Below are 20,081 nucleotides of genomic sequence, written 5' to 3'. Positions count from 1 at the left end.
AGGTTGTCCCAAACTCTTGGTGACAGAATTATTTATCTTTATAGTATGCAGACATATGTTTATATTATACAGACTTCAAGGGGTTTCTCCCGTGAGACCTAAGTCTTTATGAGATTGCCAAAGACAAAACAAAAAAGCACATCCTAGGGCCTAATGTTCCCTGTGTGCAGCATACTTTTTTATTGAAGAGCAGAAGACCATTGTGAAAGTGTTGAAGCACCGTTAGATAACTAAATAAATATGAAGCTTTTATTAAGTAATACAAATAAAGGCTCATTCTGCAGGGGAAATGTGCAGTGTTTTATTACTACAGTCTTCAGGTGGGGCAGGGCTCTGTTCCTCATCAACATCAGTCCTCTCTTCAAGGGGAAGCGGGTATCTGAAGATTGTTAAATGCAGTTCCTCTCTCAGAGCTGATTTCTGTGTGAAATGGTTCCCACACTGCTCTAGCCTAAAGGTCACCCATGCTACCAACACAGTTACATAGCACCCTTCCTGGAGAAAGTGACTCAGAAAGCCAAGATCAGGAGTTACTGTTTCAAACAAAGCTGAGTATAATTCTTATGACAGGAAATGTGAGAGAGATGGAGCTAATGAGTTGCCATTGTCTCATAATTTTCCCCTTCTATATGGACCAAATATTTACCTCATCAGTCATATTTCAGATGCTTGTTAGAGCACCTGACTGAGATGTATGATCTGATGGTAATATATTGAGGCTAACAGCATCAGTTCATAGTGTTTCCTTTATGTTATCACAAAAGAGATGCTTAGAGCCTGCTCAAGGAGGAGAGAGGTAGAACTGCATCAGACATATCTTATTGAGCACAGCCTTTCCAGGGATACCTCATGACTTCAAAGGAGAGTCGTCTTTTACTGTTGGACACTTCTAGTTTCTTCTTTAGGACAGACCAAGATCCACCCCGTGTGTTCCTCACACTGGACCTAGGCCAGTCCTGTACAGCAGGAGCTGCAGCTTCATTTCAGGCATATAAAGGAACATTGATTTCAGGGTTTGAAAAACACTGGTCTATTAGCCATAAGTGGTTTAGTTTTGGGGTTGCTTTGGGTCAATATTGACTTGCTTACTTTCCTCTTCTGTATATGATATGATATAATATAATATAATATAATACTTTCATTTTCATGTGTGGCAGTATAGTATTTACTTCAGGTGAGCCTTCTTTTTTCCTTCTCCCTTCCTAGAACACCATGTGACCTAGATCAAGTTATTTAATCCTTATGAGACTCGTAGCAGCTTATTGAATTGGTTTTAAGATTAATGTAATGTGTTAGGCGTTCAATGAGAGGTGACTGTTTCTGTTATCTTAGTAGTGTGTAAAGGTAATGCCCTACATATATAGACATATACTTGATATATATAGGAATCCATCAGATCTGCCGTCATACTGCATAGACATGGCTTTGAAATCAAGGAAGATGTAACTTGTGTCATGCTGGGCCTCAGAACATCTTTATTTTGTTTCTCTTGGTTTTTATCTTTCTCTTATTTGATCTGTAAGATCAAAGCTCTGTTCTTTGAAAGGTGTTGATTAACACTAAGAAACAAGTTTTCAAGCTTATAAGCATTCTGTCATTTACAAAACTATGACAAGCACACTCTTATCTCTGTTTCCAGCCTTGCAGGGGGTCGGATATTATTGGTGATAAAGACACAGCTGACCAAAGGCCACAGCAGTGGGGATCCTTTCTATAAAGCAGTGGAGGAGGTTGTTCAGGATTTGAATTTGAGGATTAAAAATATTATCAATTCTCAAGAAGATGTAGCTGTCAGCTCCACCAGCCTCAGTCCTGCACCGGTAACAGATTTATTCTTCATTGTCCTTCTATACAAAACATAATCTCTTCTGTTCACTGCAGAAATTGTTTGCTGTTGCTACTTAAGACAGAAGATGTATTTTCTATGCTTTAAGATGACACCGTCAAATTAAATTTTCTCAATAGGATTATGTTCAATTTAGGTAAATCATAACACCCTTGGGGAAAATATATTTGTTACAATAAGGCTTTGGATAATCTCCAGTATCTCTTTCAGCACTGAATATTTAAGGCGCTTAGGACTACTTTTCAATAATTATCCTTATAATACCATTATTTTCCTAGTTACTTAGATGTAAAATTATAGTCTGGGTTTTGGCCCCAGTACTCTTCTCTCTGCAGGACATCAACAGTCCCATTAGAACAGGTTTTGTAGTCAGAAATTTAGTTTTCATTTATAGAGCTATATAATTTTTATTACTAATTACATTTCCAGTTGGCTACATTTCAGTCATCCTTGTATTTTGGAATCTTATCCAGCATACACATCTTCTCTGGCTTCTTTGCATTGATAGTCAGTTTTAATAATTACTATAGAAGTGAGCTACCAGGATTTTAAATACAGAACAGAACCTCAGAGCGCATATTATAGTGGGTCTGTGTTTTTCTTCTTTTCTTTCTTTGTTTTTATTTGAGAAAAAGTCTTACTGTGTAGCCCAGGTTGGTTTGGAACTCACTATGTAGCCCAGGCTGGCCTCAAGCTCCTAGTATAGATCTATGATGCTGGAATTGCACATGTAAACCATTGTGCCTGTCCACATTGTAGTATTTATTTGGTTAACAAAGGCCCCTTTCATTAAGTGTCACCATGGCAGGCAGTGCATGAACAAACACTTTTGCTATTTATTCATTCTTTCATCCAGAGGCCTTGGTGATCATTTTTATCTGTTTTCCTACAAAAATGTGTGGTCTTAGATTTCCTTCAAAGGCATCATGGGGAAGATTCTGGGATTCCACCCCATTTATTTCATGTGCATGCCAACATTCTGAGTGACTGTGTTGGCACCACGCACAAGGGTGCTATCACTGCAAGTTTATGCCAGGAACCACTGCCATCTCAGATCACTCAGAGTGCCAGTCTCCCATTTGTAGGCAATCAAAATCCCCACACATGCCACCTGTTTTAGTTTTGTGTTTTCCACTAAGTCACAAATCTTGAAAAGATAACCAAACAACACTCAGTGAGGGCACTATTAGCAACGTGGCACTTGCTGACACTGATGTGAACTATGTGGTAATTATCTGTTCATCGTAGGCTCTTGGTTTTACTTTGGGTAGAGCTGCACGTTCAGTTCATCTGGTATCCCTAGCTGCCAAACAGAGAAAAGAAGCCAAAAGCACGTTAATAAATGCTGAGGGGACTTGCACAGGTGCTGAATGTAAATGTTTTTTCTATAGCCTCTCTAGCTCCCAAATAATGAGATAGAGACCTGTTAGATTTATTAATAAGCTTTAAAGCACTATAGCTGGGCAGATTCTCATCTATTCTAACCCGTCTACACTAGCCTGGCTCCTTCCCAGACATGTGTCCTCTTATCTGTCTTCTAGTCTTACCCTGGCCACCCCTGCTCCATCTTGTCCTCATGGTGACTCCTCATGTGCTACACCGTGGCCCTGTGACTTCTTCCTCTTCCTTTCACCCTCTCTACCTACTGTCTCTTCCTTCCAGCCCATGTCTAGATTGCAACTTGAGCTTGGGGCAGAGAAATCAGTATCTGAACACACAATGAACAAGACCAACCCTAGGCACACAGGTGCCACAGAGGGCTCTGAAAGGTTGTCTCTGATATTTTAGACACCATGTCCCTCACCCCAGTGGGCAGGGCACTGTCATTGTTCCTCTCTTGCCAGGGAAGTACATCTTGAACATAGAGCAGTTAAGCATCTTTCCAGAGTCTGTCGTGTACATAATTAGTAGATTATTTCAAACCTAACAAAAATCTCCAAAAGTTTATGTTCGTATGTACCTGCATGTAATTTTGCATTGTCATGTATTACTTGTGACATTCGTTTTTTCTCTCATTGCTACTTTTCCCAGCTCTCCATTTTTAATCTGCTGTATCTCTAGCACTCTTTATTTCAGACTACTTAATTTCAAAGCTAATTTATTGTAGCCTTTTAATCTGCTGCAGCTGTGTCCATATTTGACAAACTTTGTCCCAAAATATATTTTACCCATTGCTATTGTTGATTTTTCTAAGGTCTAAATGAGATTATTGAACTTGCTTAGTGGGACGCCGCCTTCCCCCTGGCACCTAGACCTCCCCTGTCTGTCTGTCTCTGAAGCCCCTTCCTCTCTCACTGGACTCCTCCCCAGGCTGTCCTTTATGCCACAGGACTCTCACCATTGTGAATGTTTCTACCACACTGTGTATTTACGTTGGAAATGTCACAGCACTCTAATGTAGATTTTTGATAATGTATTTATCTTATCAGAGGGCTGTGATTTTGTTGAAGATCGTGGTTTTCACCTTTGAAGCCTTAGTTTCTTAACAGAATGCTTAGAATATAGAATAATCATGCTTTTGCTTTTTTGAGGCAGGATCTCATTATAAGCCAGGCTGATCTTCAACTTATGTACCTGAAACTAGTCTTGCTCTGCCTCTGCATCCCCAGTGCTGGGGTTATAGGCGAGCGCCACCATTCCTGGCTCTTGATTAGATTTGGTTTGGATTGCCAGGACTCCATCCCCCTTTTGTATGAGAGGAAAAATACACAGAGATTAAGAGATAAAAGTCATGGTGTTGAGACTTAGCTAGATGGTTATTAGGTTTTTCTCTCTTAAAGCACAATGCTTCTCACATCAGAATATGATATTCATATACATATGCATATGTATATATATTATATTTTTATATATCTGAAAATTGGTAAGATTGATTATAGTGTGGTTGAAGGGAGAAATGTCTACATATCTTATATCTACTTTTTATAGCTGATTTTCTGTGATTTCAGCAATAGAAGAAGAAGAAGAAGAGTGGCATTTGAAATAGAAACGCGTGGCTTGACTCACCTAGTTGGGAATAATTGTTATGTCTACTTTAAAACCAATTTCCCTTCTAGCCAAAATCTTTTGCCATAAACCATGACACTGCATACTGTGGCAGAGATGCTGTGAAAATGTTGCTGATTCTTTTGGACGAAGATGCGGCCAGTGCCCCGACCAGGAACAGAGCAGACCTTTTATGTAATGATGAGAGCACACTTCCTCACAGCGGGATGTCTCTCCTCACACTCTTCAGGTATGTGATGTGGAAGCAATGTGTGTAAGTACTAGCTTGAATGTTTTTTAATATGAAAAATACCTGCTGATTATCAGAAGAATGTGTACTTATGGCGCAAAACCTGGAAGAGGCTGGATAATATGGAAAAAGCGAAAGCTAAAGAAAGATTGGACATGTCACTGCAGCACAGTTCTGTTTATGATGTAGCAGTTAAGAGTGGAGCTGCTTGTTTCCATTTTAGTGTTTTCATTTCAGTGTTTTGCTGTGGAAAAAAAATGATTTGTTTTGGTATGTGTCAAGAACTTTGTTAAGACATGGCCCGCAAAGCCGTTTCTTTTAGTAGCATCCTCACTGTCTAAGTGAAGAACTGAGAATTGAGGGTGTGTGAAAAATATGCTGAAGAGAGCTGTTAGCAAAGGCTTCTTTCCCAAATGTGAAGCCATTCCTCCTTGCTAAGTGAATGTTGGTGTTCTATAAAGACCTTGTACGGCCATGGTATTGCTCCGGCAGCTGTAATAAATAGCATAGACCGATACAGACTGCTGTTAAACAACACAGACCTAGTGTGAAGTGAGAAGTGGCATAGGTGGGTTCTGGTGAGAACTTTGCCTTGTTAGAAGATGCCCGTTTGTTTTGTTTTGTTTTTCTTACATGACCCTTTTAAAGTGTGTGCACATAATATTCTCTCTCTCTTGCCCCTTCCTCACCAGGCATTTGTCCTATCCAATTGAGAGGTGCTCTAAGGAGCTCCTTTACCTGCAGCTATCTCTCTTCAAATCCTTGTCTCCAAGTACAGTCACATTTAGTGGCTGAATACAATCAGATGATGGCAGGGCTTTTTCTTGTAAATATGCTTATGAGAGTAGGGAGAAAACCAGTTTAAAAGCTACTCTGTCCATAAATTTTGGGAATTCCTCATTTTTAATAGCTGAGTAGTATTCCATCGTATAAATATACCACAGTTTCTTAGTCCATTCTTCTACTGAGGGACACTTAGGCTGTTTCCATGTTCTGGCTATTATGTATAAAGCAGCTATAAACATGGTTGAGCATATGTCCCTGTTGTGTGGTAGGGCATTTTCTGGGTATATTCCAAGGAGTGGGATAGCTGGGTCTTGAGGAAGCCCTATTCCCATTTTTCTGAGAAAGCACCAGATAGCTTTCCAAAGTGGTTGTACTAGTTTGCATTCCCACCAGCAATGAAGGAGTGTTCCTTTCTCTCCACATCCTCGCCAACATGTGGTGTCGTTTGAGTTTTTGATCTTAGCCATTCTGATGGGTGTAAGATGGAATCTCAGTGTCGTTTTGATTTGCATTTCTCTGATGACTAACAAGGACGAGCATTTCTTTAAGTGTTTCTTGGCCATTTGATATTCCTCTGTTGAGAATTCTCTGTTAAGTTCCAAGCCCCATTTTGCAATTGGGTTGTTTGGTTTTGTGTTGTTTAATTTCTTGAGTTCTTTATATATTTTGGATATTAAACCTTTGTCAGATGAAGGGTTGGTGAAGATCTTTTCCCATTCTGTAGGCTGTCGCTTTGTTCTAGAAATTATAATAATGAGTGAGTTCACCCAGAAGCAAAAAGAAACAAACGGTATATACTCACTTATATCAAAACACTAGTCCAAGGGATATGTACCATGAAAATCTTTACTTACCAAGAAAGTGGGTCAGAGGAGAGGACATCCGATTGAGACTTTAGGCAAGAGTAGCATGGAAGAAAGGGGAAATAGGACCCACAGGGTCCTGGAAACCTACAAGAAGAACTTTATGACAGGCAGATCTGGATCCTGGGGTCCTCCTCAAACTAAGGCACCAGCCAAGGAGAATATACGCAGTAAGCTTCGAACCCCTACCAAGACCTAGCCGATGAACAGGATATTCTCCACCGTTGAGTGGAGAGTGAGATCTGACTCTCACACGAACTCTGGTGCCCCTTTTCTGACCATGTCCCCTGGATGGGGAGACCTGGTGGCACTCAGAGGAAGGACAGCAAGTTACCAAGAAGAGACTTGATATTCTAAGAGCATATATAGGGGGAGGAGGTCTCCCTCAGTCACAGACATAGGGGAGGGGAGAAGGAGAGAAATGGGAGGGAGGGAAGAATGGGAGGAAACAGGGGAAGGGCTAACAATCAAGATATAATATGAATAAATTAATAAAATTAAAGAAAAAAAAAAGCTACTCTGGCCAATGAGTGTCACAGTTCATGTGAGTTACTACCAAAGGGTGTCTGAGACTGGGTAACTTATGAATGACAGACTCATTTCTCATGGTTCTGTAGGCTGGAAATTCAGGATCAAAGTGTCAGCAGACTGGTTGTCATTTATAGCTAGAGGCCTGCTCCTCATGAATAGCACCTGCCGTGCATCTTCACATGGCTGGAAATTTGAAAGGACAACAATGGCCAAACTGGCCAAGCTCTTACACTAACCCGAACACTTTCTAAAGGCCTTCCCTTGTAATATAGTTTCATTGGTGCTTAAATGTCAATATAAATTTTGAAAGAACAGAATCATTCAAGCCTTATTAATGTGTTTTTTCCCCATAGGTCTCCCACACAAATGAATAACACATCAATTAAACCCCTCAGAGAGAGAATCCATAAATCAATGCAAGTGGAAAAAAATAAGGTACAATAAAGTTTAATTATAAAATGATAAATATTGTTTTATTTTGGAAGAAGTAAATATATAAAACAGGGATGGATATTGTAATTATGTAATTCATATAGCACAATAAGAAGGAAATAATAAAAAGCAATAACAGTTTATAAAAACATTGCTTTTATATAATCTTGACCTATCTGTGGCTTTTCAATTTATATGAACTAAAATAAAAGGAATAAGCAGCTGCTGTTGTAAATGTTACGTTAATGTCTATTGAATCAGTGAAAGGAACTGTGGTCTTATTTGTACTTCTGATATTGTTAATGGAATGGAGCCTCGATGTGTTTCTATCACTGTAATAGTACTAAGACTATAAAGAAGAAAGGCCTTTGGATGACATTCTAAATTATATATAATTAAAAATTAATTTTATGTTATATGTAAAAATTTAAAATTTAATAAGTATATGTAATATAATTATATGTAATATGTAAAATTTGTGTGTAATATAATTTAATTATATATAACACATATATAATCCAAATTATAAATTCTGAAGACATAATGGCAGAAGATCTTTTTAGATTCTGATGAGAGAGTCTTTACTTTGTTCCTTAGCCGTTGGTTATATTTTCACTTATCATGAAGTAGGTTTTCTGATTTTCCAGTAGAACATATGTGACTATAGCTGATAATGTGTTTATTCAAACATTTAAATTTTTTATTTTATGTTTTACAGGGATATACTTTTATCCAATAGGTACTATATTGTGGGCATATAGTATATGTTATATATTAGTAATTATTAATTTGTTACAAGTTTTTATATAAAAGTTATTATTATCAAATAATTTTTCATCTTGTTATAACAGAAAAAATAACTGTAGCTTGTGCTATTTATTAGTCAGCATCATTTTTTTATTACTTCCTAGTAGTTGTTAGTAATTAATGTCTGGGTAATACATCATTAAGTTTGCTGTATCTTTTTTCTATGAATCAAATTTGTCAACTTTGTTGATATAAATACTTTTGGACAAAGGATAAAGTTTTTCAAAACACATCTATCTTTGAAGCATTATGGAAACAATTTTAGTGTATAAATTCTTTTTCAATCTACAGTAATTATTGACAACTTTAAATATTTTTAATTTTAAAAAGTCTGTGATATTTTCATGCAACCAATTGAATCAAAAAGAAAAACTGATGGTTTAATTTTATGTAAATTTTTCTTTTATATTTCTTTTTAAATTTGTTTCTTTTTATTTTAATCATAATTACATCATTTCCCATTTCCTTCCTTCAGACCTCTCACATATCCCCTCCTTTTTCTCTTTGAAATTCATGGCCTCATTTTTGTTAGTTGTTATGTGTGTACATGCATCTGTGTATTGGTACACACGCACGTGTGCTCTAATACAACCTGTTTAGTCTGTATAATGTTACTTGTTTGTATTTACTTTCATGGCTGACCATTTGGTATTGGTGTCCTTGTCCCTGGGGAAGACTATTTTTCCTACTTTCAGCATTCCTGAGTTGCCTATAGTTCTCTGTGCAGGGCAGATGCCCCTTGAGGTCCCTTCCCTGCCTCCCTCACTGCCCTCATCTATGTTAGCATGTCGGCTGATGTCATCCATGTGTAGGCCATGTCTAGGCAGCCATGTTGGTGAGATTTTATGAATGTAGCTTCTAATACTAATCTCACAACAAGTTTCCTGATTCCCCAGCTCCAAAAAGTCTCTTTGCCCTCTCTTCTCCGTTGATCCCTGAGCCTTACTTAGGTGCTGCAGTTGTGTTGTAGATGTAGCTTTGGGGCCCGGATTCCACTATTCTCTGTTTTGATTGCTTATGGTTTTCTGTAGTGGCCTCCATCTGTTGCAGAGTAGTTTCCTTGGCAAAGTGGTGAGGACTGCATTTATCTGTGGGCAAAAGGACAAATACTTAGAATGTGCTTTGGGATTGTGCATTTTCAGAATTCTCAAGGATAAGCTAATTACTGTAAAATGAGAACAAATTCATGTGTATTAGAGAAATAGAAAAGATCATCTAATTTAGTGTCATGTACATAGATAGAAACAGATTTTAGAGGGATGCTGTCTATTACAATGACCATGCAGTATTTTATGTCAGTGTGCAAAACCATGAAATTAAACTTTCATTGCTTTATTATTTAACAACGGAGTCAGCCTAGTCTACAAAGCTCTGAAACCAAAGACACATAAAATAATTAGAGTTCATAATTATGCTTTGTCATAAGCAGCCTTTGCAAAGTCAGATGTGAAATCCATTAGTTTAGCCACTCATACAACTGAAGCACAGCCAGGGTAGAGTGTTTGTTGGAAATAACAAGAATATTTGCTCCTAGAGTGACAATCAAGCCATAGTTCAACCACTTATTGCTGATTTAGTATAAAGTTGTAGTGATGTCTTTGTTTTGTTATGGGAATTATATGTGATCAAAACTTGAACTACTTTGCGCATTTTAAAAGAGGACAATGCTAGAGGATTTAGAGCTTTTGTACTTGGTGACATATATCCAAATCAGTATTCTATTAACTGATTGCATAATTATTACAATAATTAGTCAATATTACACAATCAATTCTCATTAGATTTGAGTGCCTTTATTCATAAATATACATGGATGCTCCTCTGGTCAAAAATTAGGTATTCAACTTTCATTTCACACTGGGGTCTATTGGGAAATTTGCATCTGATAGTCTAATAAACTGCCCTGTGAAGGAAACGGAAAGGCTCTCACTAAATCTTCATGGCTTTGATATAGACAGACCCTTGGAGAATATTTCTTTCATTTCTTTACCATTACTTTTTTATTACAAGATTTTAAAGGGCACATTTAGCCTTCTTAAACTTTATTCCTTCCATCCTGGTTTGCCAGCACCTTGCATATCTGTCTTTTCTCTACTGTGTCTTCAGTGCCTTTTACCGTCTCGGTGAATCTGTGTTATATGTGTATTTATCTACTTAATAATGGAAACTACCCAATCAAGAAGGTATAGGATCCTTAAAACAAGGAGCAGTGGGCACGGTGAACTTGAGACATGAGGAGGGTAAGAAAGTTCTCCTCTCTGTGATTCTGCTGCCTCCATCAACAGTGCTTGTCTTGTGGTGTTAGAAAATTCTTTCTTAGATAACTTGAAAATGTATCCAAATTAAATAGGTGCATTGAGATTTATTCTAAAAATCTCCTCTCTCTTGCTTCCTAAAATGAATTAAAAAGTAATTAAAACTTAAAAAAAAAAAATAGGGCTGAGGAGATGATGGTTCAGTGGGTGGAGGGTTTGCTGTGCAAGCCTAGAGGCTTGGGTTCAGATTCCTAGGAACCAAGGAAAAGCTGTCATGCTGGCTTGCCCCTGTGGCCCTAGCTCTGGGCGGGGAGGAAGGCAGTGGTAGGGTGGATAGGTCGATCCTGATGTGCACTGGCCACCCAGCTAAGCTAAATTGGCAGTCTCCAGTTTCAGTGAGTGACCCTGCCTCAAAGCTTACAGTGATGAAATGACTGAGGGAAGCTTCCTGACATCAACCTCTGACTTCCACAAGTGACACACACACACACACACACACACACACACACTCCAAAATAATCACTGAGAAAAATAACAAAACATATTGTAATAAGTTGCAGTGCCCCTCAACATGGCCAACAACAGAAGCTAAAAGTCTCAGAAGAAAGAAGCTTAGCATGATTTAGCAACTTAATTTAGTCCTAGTTATCAGATACAGAGGTGCAGAACCAATCTAGTCCAGGTTATTAGATACAGAGATGCAACGCCAATCTAGTCCTAATCATCAGATACAGAGGTGTAGTGCCAATCCAGTCCTAATCATCAGTTACAGAGATGCAGTACCAATCTAGTCCTAATCATCAGATACAGGGGTGCAGTACCAATCTAGTCCTAATCATCAGATACAGGGGTGCAGTACCAATCTAGTCCTAGTTATCAGATACAGAGGTATAAGTACCAATCTAGTCCTAGGCCTGGTTACCAGATAACAGATATAGTACTATTGAATACACATAATTATGGGAATTCTCCTTAGAATTACTTAAACTGAGAAGCAAGTAAATGTGTGTTTTTTTCTTGTAGCCACAAGCAACTGGATAGCAATGTGTGAGAACGAACCTTAAAATGTATGTACTGAGAGGTGTGAAGCCTCCCAGGCTCCATACTAAGTCCCATCCAAATGGTCCTCTAGTTAGAATGAAGTATAGCCCCTGATGAGATAAAGTAGACCTTGTGGTAATATATACTAATAAACTCAAGAAGGGGACCCAGAAAGCAGAACTTCTTTAGAGGTTGCCTCAGGTAACCTCAACATCTACCCCAGCCATCCCTTGGGCAACAGAAAAAAAAATGTGGGCCAGAAAATATATGACTTTCAAGTAAGGGAATAGAACTAAGTAATCGGCCACAGACTGGAGACTCCCAGCTAGTGGCTGAGCACCACTTGTCATACAGTGCGAGAAATAAAAAAGGCAGATAAGCTTAGGGAACACATCTTAGAGACATGTTAAAGCTATGAAGCAGAAGAGCTAAAATCAGAATCCAGAGAGAATGACTCCTCAGGTAAATAGTCTAGTAATTGTTTTCTTTCTGGTGTTATTTGCCAGTTTGGAACATGTGCTGAGAAATTGCTATTGCCCATGTAAAGGGAGTCTATGGAAGGAAGGAGACGAGTCCAGGAAGCTTGTGTGTGTGCGATCCCTTGGGACTGGAGTTACAGACAGTTGTGAGCTGCCATGTGGATGCTGGGAATTGAACCTGGGTCTCTGGAAGAGCAGCTGGTGCTCTTAACTGCTGAGCCATCTCTTTAGTCCACGTTGGTGTGTTTTAAGAGGCTGACCTCCATTTGAAAGCTCCAGAGCTCCTAAATATTGTTTAGATGACTTTTTTCTATTTAGCTGTATAGTTGACTTTTCTCTGATAGCAAAATACTTTATATATTTGTAAGTTCTTTAGTATCAAAAGATATAAGATCTCTATTCTTCTGAAAATGTGATAAAGTAAGAATAGAAAGATAACTTTGGAATAATTTAAGATACCCAGTTAGCAGGTATTCCCTCTTTAAGCTTAAGACCTTCCTTTCTTTAATGTATCTAACTTGGGAGTGTCTATGCCTGTTCAGTGCTTTAACTCAGCTCATGCTTTCCTATGTGAAGTTCTGTTTCCCTCTTACTGGGAACGTCCTAATGAGTGTACAAAGCGCTGTGGCAAAGGGCTTTCCCGTGCTTGGCAAGTCTGAAGCTCGTTGCAGTTTCACTGTGAATAGCAATCTTCCCAAAGGAGGGAAGTCATGCCACAAAAGAAAACATTCAATCCATTTCTCTCATGTGACTTGAACATGAAATGATTTTAACAGCCATGTATGAATCTGGACATTATTCTGAGCTGTTTAGTACTTCAAAAGCACTTTCAAGAGGGGACTGTTTTGCTTACTTGTGATTCCAAATCAAATACACAGAGAGATTTGGAAGATTTACAATAGGAAGTAATTTCAATTCTATGTGACCACTAATCTTGTGCAGAAAAATTCAGCTTTTATGAACAAAGGAAAACCATTCTCTTTCAAGTTATAAATGTAAGCCAGTGTAGCTTGCACTGTTTTAATAATTAAACAAAGAAGCTAATTATAAGGTCTTTGTTTTGAGCTACATTCTGTTGTCCTTTCAGAATTGGCCTGGACCTGAGGAACCTGATTCAGCAGAACTTACTTTATGGCGTCCATCCTTCCTCTGTGTTACAATAGTCACCCAGTGTCTATATTAGAACTCCAGAGTGAACATAAATATCACATATATGTCCCAATCTTTAATCACCTGTACTTTGGTGTTTGGGACAAGGGGACACACACACACACACACACACACACACACACACACACACACATACACATTTTTGTTGTTGTTGTTGTTGAGACAGTGTCATCTGGCTCTTGTTGGCCTAGATCTTGCTCTGTAGGCGAGGCTGGCCTTGAACTAACAGAGATCTGACTACCTTTGTCTTCTGAGTGCTGGGATCAAAGGTGTACACAATGCTCAGCAATGTTTATGTTTTTTACTTCTATAATGCTAACAGTTCTGTGAAGTGAATATTATTATACTTATGTGTGGACATATTAGAGGTTGATGATTTATTTATTTATTCAAGTTATCTAGTTAATAATAAGGGTCTGGCATGATGGTGCAGTGGATAAAGGAGCTTGTTTTTTGTATTTTGATATGTATTTCATGGTTAATTATTTTTTTCATCTGTACCTGTTCTCATTACTATATGAACACACTGCTTTGTAGCTGTAGTTTTCTGAATTTTTATACTTTCTTGCAACTTTGTGATTAAAAAAAATCCAATTGTCTAGTTCTTCATTGAAAATTATGAAACACAATTTTTTCTAATATGGAAATGTGTGTCATTAGTCATAAAGATAATTTATCACTCTGAATGAAATTGGCTTTTATGAAGCAGCTGAAAAGGAGGCTGCTCTCATATCTTTTAAACAATGGTCAGGGATTTCATTGCCATCATCTTTGCAAACATCTAAGTGAGTTGGAGCACTGGTCTCTGATTACATAACAACATTATTGAATATAATATATAATTACATTTCAATCAATAAATACTCTCAGTAATATCCAACATAATATAATTGGAAGTGTTAAAAGGATGTAAGGTAGCTTCTAATGATTTGGAGAAATCTCTCATAAGATTAATGGTGATGGGCCAAGTGTAACTGATGGCGGTCACGTTATGTGTTGTTCTGAAATGTCTTCCTAATTCTATAATAGCTCAGTAGTCTCATATTTGCAGAATGAATTTCAAGCTGCTTGTTTTCCTGTCCTATTTGCTAAATTAACTTTCTCTTTTCCTTCTCCTCTCCCTCCTTGCCATCCAGTGTCTCAGAATATAATCCAGACTGGCCTTTAACTTTTCATCCGCCCACATTAGCCTCTGCGTGTTAGGACTTCAGTGTGTTACCACACCCCGCTTAGAAGGAACGTTACCTGTCTGATTATCTTTGGTTTATGAGAAAGTTGGGCTTTCATTTCTTATTTTTGACATTAAGTTTAAGAATATATTTTGAAATTTTGACCATTAATACTCTTTGTTGACTCTTCCTAGGATGATATAATGACAAACTTTCGTTTTCCCTAATATTTGTTTGAACCAAGAAGCAATGTCTTCCTTGTTGTTTGTGCTCCTCTTGCTAAGCATCTGCCACTTCTGTTTCTTTTAGCTTCTCCGGTCCCATTTTTGTCCTGCTTTTCTCCTTCTGCCAGTCTCTTTAGCCATATGTACTACTCTTTCTCTCAAAGTGTTGTGTTCCTTTTTTCATTACATGGAGAACTCCCATTTTTTTATGATTTTTATGTGTGTATTATTACTTCAGTTATTATAACAGTCACTTCAGAGCAGCCCAAAGGAAGGAATGCATCCCAGAACCTCTAAAGACTATAAAATTGAATTTTAAAACTTTTATAAAAATATACTATATATGGATAAAGCTAGTGTTTCTAAAAAGAACTAAGAGGCTAGCCATAGTAATGAGTGCGTTTGAAAACTAAACAAAATATGGTTAAAAGTTCCCTATAAGGACAGTCTGTGTATTCTGTGTTAATCACCAGGCAGTGTGTATATAGCTAAATGGAAAATAAGACAAAATATAATTGCACATTTCTTCTTCTTGTTATCAGATGAGGCAGACATTGATTAGATCACAGTTTGCTTGCACTTATAAAGACGACTACCTGATGAGCAAGAATAAATGGGATGTTCATTTATCATCAAAGCCGTTGTGTGCTCTGCACTTGGAAAATGATGCTTCTGGTAATTAACCTTGTTTGAACAATTAGTCAGCCAAACGGTTTTATCTTAGTAAAACTAGATTTTTTTTGCAAAGCACTAAGAAATGTAAAGATATTTTTTAGCCCTGGATTTGTTTAAGAAATTGAACCTAAGTACAGATTTACTGATAGGAGTATGATGTAATACACTCTTAAGTAGATTTTGAAAATAATTCATGGTTTTACCTGTTGTATTCTTACATAGATATTCATGCTTGGGACGGGCAATGGCATAGTAAGATGAAAATGTGATTATATACTTCTTGACATTTAATTGAATAGGATTATTTTATTGTAACTATGCCTTTAAATACTCTGGCCATTTTTAATGATTATTTTTATGTCTCATAATTTAAAATACTAAATATCATTATTCCTTTCCCCTTGTCATCCTTTGTAATAGAGGGAGCACACTCATCTGTTGGAAGAGCAGGACCTGAAACAAGTTCTGAAAATGTGCATCTGGGCAAGTATAAAGATGACAAAATGTTAAGAAAATCTACAGAAAAGAAAATATCAAAAAGGAAACAGATGGATTTTGACAGTGAGAATGTTCACTGTGATAATGGAAACGAACTGCACCAACATAAAGATGTTAAGATCCCTAAAGCACCCAATGACGCACGCAGTAAAGCTGGTGGCAAGCTAGCCCGAGGGGCAAAAGGCAGTAGGTGTGCTGCCAAGGTCAAACTGATTCCTGGCCAGACCAAGATAAGTCAGTTTTTTAGGCTATGATTTTGTCATTTGTGTGCTCCAGATTTAGGTATATATAAGGCCATTCACCAAAGCCATGAACTAATTTTAAATCTCAAGACATAAATGTTGACGCTTTATCATTTTGATAAATATACTTGAGGCTCACACGTTAACTACTATTCAAAAACACCAGTAAGTCAGAATTATGCAGAACTTTTATGAAGTTTAATGCACAAGTCAAAGCATATCATGTCGATTATTACATATCTTAAGTAGTTTTCTTGTAAAGCAGACACTTCAGATAAAACAGTCATATCAACATAAGGGCTTTTCTCTCCACTTGGAATGAGCCGTTGGAAAGGGTGGCATGGACCAGCAGCTGTCAGACTTGCCAGCAGGGCCGGTAGACTCTTCCCAGCATGCACCTGAGCACTGAAAGGTAAAAAACAACAGCTATAATTACCGCACAGAATTAAGAAAAGCTATGGACTTATAGTGAACTCTAAATAAATCAAACCACAATTACTGATTTTTTAAAAAATTCCACATTTTGACAGGGGTCACCTACGAACCGGTAGAACTGAACCAGGGTCTTACTTGATTTTTTTTTTTTTTTTTTTTTTTGTGCTCATAAACAAGTCAGTGAGCACAGAGCTCTTTTTACAGAGTTATGTGGAGTTGAGTTTTTAAAAGGCTACTCACTGTCAAAATCTCTCCTTCCTATAGGAAATTTAGCTGAATTTTCTTCATCCCCAATTTCTCTCTTTTCTTGTGTTGACTCAGTGTTCTGAGCTCCATTCTCAGCTGGAAAAGCTACGGATCCTTTCAGAGCAAGATAAGGTTTTATAGCCAGATTCAGTGGCAGGCCACGGCTTATGAGATTCTGTTTGAAGCCTGTGTTCTGTAAGAGAAGATTGGTTTGTATGCCAGCTGTCCAGAGTGGAGCTAAACCCAGTTGCACAATGGTCTTGCTGATCAATTCTAAGATGCTCTGTGCTTCTTTTCACTTCCAAAACCTCTTAGATACAAGAACCAAAGGTTTTGGATAAGATGGGAGACGTGCCTGGTTCGTATGAACTTATACTAGATATCTGAATGCGTACTGTGGCTCTGTTTGCACGTACTCTTTATAAAATGAAAATATGACATCCACTTCTGGGTGACTTGTGAAAATCGCTCTCATTACTAGTGCAGCAAAAGACAGACTACATGTACACTCACCTTTGAAATTTTGTTCTCGTCATCAGTCATGAAGCCGTTGTCATCGTTTTTATATTGTTCCAGAGAAGGGGCAACAACTGACCTTTCTGCCGTATCCTCCTTCTGAAAGGCTTTTCCCATCCTAAATGTATTAAATACTATGTCGTCTTCTAAATTCCTTATGGACTTGGATGCCGAAAGTAGAATACCTTGAGAGAACAGAGAAACGGTCAGCATTAACGTGCAGGAAGAAAGGCCCATTTTTGCCATCCTTAGTTGGATGCTAAAGGCAAACACGAGTGCGTAAGGGGGACAGTTTCGCACTCTGCCGGTGGCTGAATGATCCCTGCCTTTATATGTTTTCTGTCTGAATAGAAAACACTTGAAAGGCTTATCTTTTCATCATTTTAGAAGTGACTCATTGCGCAGAGCCTGGCCCTTTGTAAAGCTGCTAACCCCGGCATTGTTTTGGTTTTAGTGGCCTGTTGTTTATTTTGTGTGTGAATTTTCTCAGAATCTGATTAAGGTCTTTGATAGGAAGCTTTCTGTTGAATAGATTATAGGCTCTTGAGAGTGGGTTGTCATTAAGGAAGACCACAGGACACTGGGCTCCCTTAATATTAGTGTTTTCTTCTGTGTATTTTCTGATTAAGATATTAAAACAAGTTATTTAACTCATGGATAATAGGGATAAAAGTTTTATGTCCTTTTAATCCTTATTAAATGGAAGATATCTCTAGAGAAGATTTTCCTTTATAAACACTTGATATGCTCTTTTGTGATTAAAGTCCATACTCTTGTCAGCATAGACTAAAGACATTGCTCTAAAGCTGATTTGACTGATGTGTTTTTTTCTTAGTTCCAAGAGGACAATGCTGGTTTTTATTAGTGAATTTAGTAATTAATAGATAGTCATGGAATCTATAAGGATTACTTTTAGAATGTTTAGGTTTTTCTTTGTTTCTTATTTATTGAGACAGGATCTTGTTATGTAGGCCTACCTGGCCTTAAAGTTATGGCAATCCTCCTGCCTCACCCCACCAAATACAGGGATTACAGGTATGTGTTGCCACCACATCCAGTTTAGAAATTGTTTCTTAATCACATTTCAGACTTAATTTTTAAGATTGTAATGCTTTCTGCTCTCTCTCTCTCTCTCTCTCTCTCTCTCTCTCTCTCTCTCTCTCTCTCTCTGTGTGTGTGTGTGTGTGTGTGTGTGTGTGTGTGTGTGTGTCTGTGTGTGGTGCTTTTAAAACTATGTTTTTAGCTGTGGACTTTCTAGGCCATGGAATATGTGATTTAGAAATGCCAATTTTTCTTTCCAAATTGTTGTAACCAATTTATACTTTAATTTAATGGGGTATAAGAATCCCTGTTGCCACATATTCTACCTTGACATTGCTTGAGTATTTCATTATACTTTGAATTTTTAATTCCCTAGTTACTAAAGAGGTTGAGCTTTTAGGTGTTTTCTGTGTTCTCTCCCTTGCATTGAGATTTGAACCTAGGATGCTCTCCCACTGAGTTGCCTCTCTAGCTCTTTTTTTCTTTTAGTTTTCATTCTTTAGATGGTGTAGTACTGTTTTCCAATGTGCCCCACATAGGCCTTAACTTTTCAGTCCTCCTCAACATCCAGAGAGGCAAGAGGAGTAAGCCTGGCTCTTAGTTGTCTTTTGATAATTGGTTATGAGCTCTTTTCACATACTATTCTGGACCTTGGATATGTATATGGAAATATTTTTCTTGTTTTGGGGCCTTATTGTTTCAACTTGTTTGCAGTGTATTTTAGTGGCCCAAACTGTTTACTATTTAATATGTGAATTTTTTATTCATGTTTAGTTATTTTTAATATGTTGTTTTTACAGGAAATCTTTACTAACTCTGCGATTATTAACATATTTCCATATATTTTCCTTTTTAAAACTTGCTTTTATTTTCACATTCGTTATTTGTTAATTAAATCTAAATTATTTAGGATGTTGCAAACAGTGGTCTATTAAGGCTTTTCTCTTTCTGGTGTCTACATACCTCCTGCTGCTGCCCTGCAGTACTGTCTGTGTAGTACAACAGGCTTCCTTGAATGTGTGAGCCCCTTTCTCAATCCCTCACTCTGCTGTCACATCAACAGCCTTATCAATCTGTGTTTTAATGTCTTGTGGGTGAAGCCTACACGCTATCTCATCTGCTGCCAGTTTTTCTTAAGCAATTCCTTGGCTATTCTTGGGACAATTCTTGCTTCAAAAGCATATGGATTCCTGTAGGACTTCCTATGAAGACTTACTGCCCAGACCTCAAGCGGGTGTTGAAATAAAAAGAGACGCAGACATCTTTACAGTACTGATGGTTTTATAATGACTAGCAACACTTTACCCTGGAGCAGGCTGTAGGTCTCTAGTATACTGTCTAAAGGGCAAGGGATTCTATTTCTGCCTTACTAACAATTTTACCACAAATTGTTGGATTTTATTGAATGCCTAATACTCTATGTATTTTGGAAACGATCATACAATTTTCTTCTTTAGTATGCTAATAGATTTTTTTCTAGTATTAAGGTTTTCATGTGAATGTAAAACATCTTTTATTTATATCCAACTTGGAAGTATTTCATTCAGTATTATTACATTTATTATAACGAATGAGATCCTGAGTTCTCTT

At 37.6% G+C, this 20,081-nt stretch overlaps 2 protein-coding genes across 2 annotated transcripts in view; one reads left to right on the top strand and one right to left on the bottom strand.

Annotated features, from left to right (window-relative positions):
* Nucleotides 1-16,265, top strand: part of Parpbp (PARP1 binding protein) — a 58,722-nt gene extending 42,457 nt beyond the window's left edge. Inside the window, exons 7-11 of the mRNA XM_051139774.1 lie at nt 1,640-1,820; nt 4,903-5,081; nt 7,615-7,696; nt 15,381-15,513; nt 15,934-16,265. Coding sequence (XP_050995731.1) covers nt 1,640-1,820; nt 4,903-5,081; nt 7,615-7,696; nt 15,381-15,513; nt 15,934-16,265 — 907 coding nt within the window. The remainder of the gene's footprint in view (nt 1-1,639; nt 1,821-4,902; nt 5,082-7,614; nt 7,697-15,380; nt 15,514-15,933) is intronic.
* Nucleotides 16,266-16,413: 148 nt separating this feature from the next.
* Nucleotides 16,414-17,716, bottom strand: Pmch (pro-melanin concentrating hormone). Its single transcript, XM_051139775.1, has 3 exons — nt 17,448-17,716; nt 16,929-17,127; nt 16,414-16,658 (listed from the first exon to the last, which is right to left on the bottom strand). Exons 1-3 carry the CDS (start codon nt 17,694-17,696, stop codon nt 16,609-16,611), a joined length of 498 nt encoding a protein of 165 aa, XP_050995732.1. The 5' UTR covers nt 17,697-17,716; the 3' UTR covers nt 16,414-16,608.
* Nucleotides 17,717-20,081: the final 2,365 nt, after the last annotated feature.

The sequence above is a fragment of the Acomys russatus genome, chromosome 31, assembly GCF_903995435.1.
Source record: "Acomys russatus chromosome 31, mAcoRus1.1, whole genome shotgun sequence".
NCBI classification, from domain to species: Eukaryota; Metazoa; Chordata; class Mammalia; order Rodentia; family Muridae; genus Acomys; species Acomys russatus.
The sequence above is the reverse complement of the archived record's forward strand: the minus strand, read 5'-3'. Positions and strand labels throughout refer to the sequence as shown.

What these genes read in the sequence shown, in the direction of transcription:
- Pmch (XM_051139775.1), bottom strand. Translation starts at nt 17,696, where the DNA reads ATGGCAAAAATGGGCCTTTCTTCCTGCACGTTAATGCTGACCGTTTCT. An exon ending in ACGAGAACAAAATTTCAAAG is followed by an intron (nt 17,128 to 17,447) that starts GTGAGTGTACAT and finishes CTTCTCTTACAG; the next exon opens with AACACAGGCTTCAAACAGAA. An exon ending in AGGAAGGAGAGATTTTGACA is followed by an intron (nt 16,659 to 16,928) that starts GTGAGTAGCCTT and finishes TTTACCTTTCAG; the next exon opens with TGCTCAGGTGCATGCTGGGA.